We start from the raw sequence: 5,000 nt of genomic DNA, 5'->3' as shown, positions 1-5,000 counted from the left end.
TCTCACCTAGCTATCTGAAGATGAATGCCCTAACTGAGATATGTGGGTGTCTCACCTAGCTATCTGAAGATGAATGCCCTAACTGAGATATGTGGTTGTCTCACCTAGCTATCTGAAGATGAATGCCCTAACTGAGATATGTGGTTGTCCCACCTAGCTATCTGAAGATGAATGCCCTAACTGAGATATGTGGTTGTCCCACCTAGCTATCTGAAGATGAATGCCCTAACTGAGATATGTGGTTGTCCCACCTAGCTATCTGAAGATGAATGCCCTAACTGAGATATGTGGTTGTCCCACCTAGCTATCTGAAGATGAATGCCCTAACTGTACGTCTCTCTGGATAAGAGTGTCTGCTAAATGACTAACATGTTATTGACCCCACACTGTGGTTCATTAGTCTCTCTGAGCTAAATGACTAACATGTTATTGACCCCACACTGTGGTTCATTAGTCTCTCTGAGCTAAATGACTAACATGTTATTGACCCCACACTGTGGTTCATTAGTCTCTCTGAGCTAAATGACTAACATGTTATTGACCCCACACTGCGTACCTGTAGTCGAAGCGCAGGTTAGGGAAGCGGGCCATCAGACTCTCGTAGGTATTTCTGAGGGTGGTGACCTCACGGTTCAGCTGTCTCTTCCTGTCCAGAAGACTCTCCTCCTTCCCATCTGATAAACAACGCATCAGACGTCAGCACAAGCCTCAACATTTTATCATCAACACAAGCCTCAACATTTGAATCCCTAATTATTGTTGTAAAGCGTCCAGCAGGTACAACTCCAATTAAAACAACAAAACATCTGATATGGTCCCATCTTGACAGTTTCCTTTGTGAAAGAATCAGCAAACTGTTACTCTTTCATCTCTTGTTTGGGTATTGCTCCTCCCCCCCCCCTCCTCCTCTACCTTGGTACTGTAGTTTCCCCATATCAGCCTCTAGTTTCTCCCCCCTCCTCCTCTACCTTGGTACTGTAGTTTCCCCATATCAGCCTCTAGTTTCTCCCCCCTCCTCCTCTACCTTGGTACTGTAGTTTCCCCATATCAGCCTCTAGTTTCTCCCTCCTCCTCCTCTACCTTGGTACTGTAGTTTCCCCATATCAGCCTCTAGTTTCTCCCCCCTCCTCTACCTTGGTACTGTAGTTTCCCCATATCAGCCTCTAGTTTCTCCCTCCTCATCCTCTACCTTGGTACTGTAGTTTCCCCATATCAGCCTCTAGTTTCTCCCCCCTCCTCCTCTACCTTGGTACTGTAGTTTCCCCATATCAGCCTCTAGTTTCTCCCTCCTCCTCCTCTACCTTGGTACTGTAGTTTCCCCATATCAGCCTCTAGTTTCTCCCCCCTCCTCTACCTTGGTACTGTAGTTTCCCCCAATATCAGCCTCTAGTTTCTCCCTCCTCCTCCTCTACCTTGGTACTGTAGTTTCCCCATATCAGCCTCTAGTTTCTCCCTCCTCCTCCTCTACCTTGGTACTGTAGTTTCCCCATATCAGCCTCTAGTTTCTCCCTCCTCCTCCTCCTCTACCTTGGTACTGTAGTTTCCCCATATCAGCCTCTAGTTTCTCCCTCCTCTACCTTGGTACTGTAGTTTCCCCATATCAGCCTCTAGTTTCTCCCTCCTCTACCTTGGTACTGTAGTTTCCCCATATCAGCCTCTAGTTTCTCCCTCCTCCTCTACCTTGGTACTGTAGTTTCCCCATATCAGCCTCTAGTTTCTCCCTCCTCTACCTTGGTACTGTAGTTTTCCCCCATATCAGCCTCTAGTTCTCCCTCCTCCTCCTCTACCTTGGTACTGTAGTTTCCCCATATCAGCCTCTAGTTTCTCCTCCTCCTCCTCCTCTACCTTGGTACTGTAGTTTCCCCATATCAGCCTCTAGTTTCTCCCTCCTCCTCCTCTACCTTGGTACTGTAGTTTCCCCATATCAGCCTCTAGTTTCTCCCCCTCCTCCTCTACCTTGGTACTGTAGTTTCCCCATATCAGCCTCTAGTTTCTCCCCCCCCCTCCTCCTCTACCTTGGTACTGTAGTTTCCCCATATCAGCCTCTAGTTTCTCCCTCCTCCTCCTCTACCTTGGTACTGTAGTTTCCCCATATCAGCCTCTAGTTTCTCCCTCCTCCTCCTCTACCTTGGTACTGTAGTTTCCCCATATCAGCCTCTAGTTTCTCCCTCCTTCCTCTAGTAGTTTCCCCATATCAGCCTCTAGTTTCTCCCTCCTCCTCCTCCTCTACCTTGGTACTGTAGTTTCCCCATATCAGCCTCTAGTTTCTCCCTCCTCCTCCTCCTCTACCTTGGTACTGTAGTTTCCCCATATCAGCCTCTAGTTTCTCCTCCTCCTCTCTCTACCTTGGTACTGTAGTTTCCCCATATCAGCCTCTAGTTTCTCCCTCCTCCTCCCCCTCTACCTTGGTACTGTAGTTTCCCCATATCAGCCTCTAGTTTCTCCCTCCTCCTCCTCTACCTTGGTACTGTAGTTTCCCCATATCAGCCTCTAGTTTCTCCCTCCTCCTCTACCTTGGTACTGTAGTTTCCCCATATCAGCCTCTAGTTTCTCCCTCCTCCTCCTCCTCTACCTTGGTACTGTAGTTTCCCCATATCAGCCTCTAGTTTCTCCCTCCTCCTCCTCCTCTACCTTGGTACTGTAGTTTCCCCATATCAGCCTCTAGTTTCTCCTCCTCCTCTACCTTGGTACTGTAGTTTCCCCATATCAGCCTCTAGTTTCTCCCTCCTCCTCTACCTTGGTACTGTAGTTTCCCCATATCAGCTCTAGTTTCTCCTCCTCCTCCTCTACCTGGTACTGTAGTTTCCCCATATCAGCCTCTAGTTTCTCCCTCCTCCTCCTCTCTACCTTGGTACTGTAGTTTCCCCATATCAGCCTCTAGTTTCTCCCTCCTCTACCTTGGTACTGTAGTTTCCCCATATCAGCCTCTAGTTTCTCCCTCCTCTCTACCTTGGTACTGTAGTTTCCCCATATCAGCCTCTAGTTTCTCCCTCCTCCTCCTCCTCTACCTTGGTACTGTAGTTTCCCCATATCAGCCTCTAGTTTCTCCCTCCTCCTCCTCCTCTACCTTGGTACTGTAGTTTCCCCATATCAGCCTCTAGTTTCTCCCTCCTCCTCCTCCTCTACCTTGGTACTGTAGTTTCCCCATATCAGCCTCTAGTTTCTCCCCCTCCTCCTCCTCTACCTTGGTACTGTAGTTTCCCATATCAGCCTCTAGTTTCTCCCTCTCCTCCTCTCTACCTTGGTACTGTAGTTTCCCCATATCAGCCTCTAGTTTCTCCCTCCTCCTCTACCTTGGTACTGTAGTTTCCCCATATCAGCCTCTAGTTTCTCCCTCCTCCTCCTCTACCTTGGTACTGTAGTTTCCCCATATCAGCCTCTAGTTTCTCCCTCCTCCTCTACCTTGGTACTGTAGTTTCCCCATATCAGCCTCTAGTTTCTCCTCCTCCTCCTCTACCTTGGTACTGTAGTTTCCCCATATCAGCCTCTAGTTTCTCCCTCCTCCTCTACCTTGGTACTGTAGTTTCCCCATATCAGCTCTAGTTTCTCCCTCCTCTACCTTGGTACTGTAGTTTCCCATATCAGCCTCTAGTTTCTCCCTCCTCCTCTACCTTGGTACTGTAGTTTCCCCATATCAGCCTCTAGTTTCTCCCTCCTCCTCCTCCTCTACCTTGGTACTGTAGTTTCCCCATATCAGCCTCTAGTTTCTCCCCCCTCCTCCTCCTCTACCTTGGTACTGTAGTTTCCCCATATCAGCCTCTAGTTTCTCCCTCCTCTACCTTGTACTGTAGTTTCCCCATATCAGCCTCTAGTTTCTCCCTCCTCTACCTTGGTACTGTAGTTTCCCCATATCAGCCTCTAGTTTCTCCCTCCTCCTCTACCTTGGTACTGTAGTTTCCCCATATCAGCCTCTAGTTTCTCCCTCCTCTACCTGGTACTGTAGTTTCCCCATATCAGCCTCTAGTTTCTCCCTCCTCCTCCTCTACCTTGGTACTGTAGTTTCCCCATATCAGCCTCTAGTTTCTCCTCCTCCTCCTCCTCTACCTTGGTACTGTAGTTTCCCCATATCAGCCTCTAGTTTCTCCCTCCTCCTCCTCTACCTTGGTACTGTAGTTTCCCCATATCAGCCTCTAGTTTCTCCCCCTCCTCCTCTACCTTGGTACTGTAGTTTCCCCATATCAGCCTCTAGTTTCTCCCCCCCCTCCTCCTCTACCTTGGTACTGTAGTTTCCCCATATCAGCCTCTAGTTTCTCCCTCCTCCTCCTCTACCTTGGTACTGTAGTTTCCCATATCAGCCTCTAGTTTCTCCCTCCTCCTCCTCTACCTTGGTACTGTAGTTTCCCCATATCAGCCTCTAGTTTCTCCCTCCTCCTCCTCTACCTTGGTACTGTAGTTTCCCCATATCAGCCTCTAGTTTCTCCCTCCTCCTCCTCTACCTTGGTACTGTAGTTTCCCCATATCAGCCTCTAGTTTCTCCCTCCTCCTCCTCTACCTTGGTACTGTAGTTTCCCCATATCAGCCTCTAGTTTCTCCCTCCTCCTCCTCCTCTACCTTGGTACTGTAGTTTCCCCATATCAGCCTCTAGTTTCTCCCTCCTCCTCCCCTCTACCTTGGTACTGTAGTTTCCCCATATCAGCCTCTAGTTTCTCCCCTCCTCCTCTACCTTGGTACTGTAGTTTCCCCATATCAGCCTCTAGTTTCTCCCTCCTCCTCTACCTTGGTACTGTAGTTTCCCCATATCAGCCTCTAGTTTCTCCTCCTCCTCTCCTCTACCTTGGTACTGTAGTTTCCCCATATCAGCCTCTAGTTTCTCCCTCCTCCTCCTCTACCTTGGTACTGTAGTTTCCCCATATCAGCCTCTAGTTTCTCCCTCCTCCTCTACCTTGGTACTGTAGTTTCCCCATATCAGCCTCTAGTTTCTCCCCTCCTCCTCTACCTTGGTACTGTAGTTTCCCATATCAGCCTCTAGTTTCTCCCTCCTCCTCTCTACTTGGTACTGT

The 5,000-nt window shown here is 48.9% G+C and overlaps 1 protein-coding gene across 1 annotated transcript in view; it reads right to left on the bottom strand.

Moving 5' to 3' along the window:
* LOC311118639 (structural maintenance of chromosomes protein 2-like) overlaps positions 1-947 on the bottom strand; it is a 21,437-nt gene extending 20,490 nt beyond the window's left edge. The window contains exons 1-2 of the mRNA XM_084193430.1: positions 913-947; positions 557-674 (exon numbers count right to left, since the gene is read on the bottom strand). Of these exons, the coding sequence (XP_084049556.1) occupies positions 557-674; positions 913-934 (140 nt within the window). The 5' untranslated portion in view covers positions 935-947. The remainder of the gene's footprint in view (positions 1-556; positions 675-912) is intronic.
* Between the last annotated feature and the right edge of the window lie 4,053 nt (positions 948-5,000).

This window comes from Coregonus lavaretus, assembly GCF_964263955.1.
Source record: "Coregonus lavaretus genome assembly, contig: HAP1_SCAFFOLD_2744, whole genome shotgun sequence".
Taxonomy (NCBI): domain Eukaryota; kingdom Metazoa; phylum Chordata; class Actinopteri; order Salmoniformes; family Salmonidae; genus Coregonus; species Coregonus lavaretus.
Note: the sequence above shows the minus strand (reverse complement) of the source record. Positions and strands in the feature narration are given on the sequence as shown.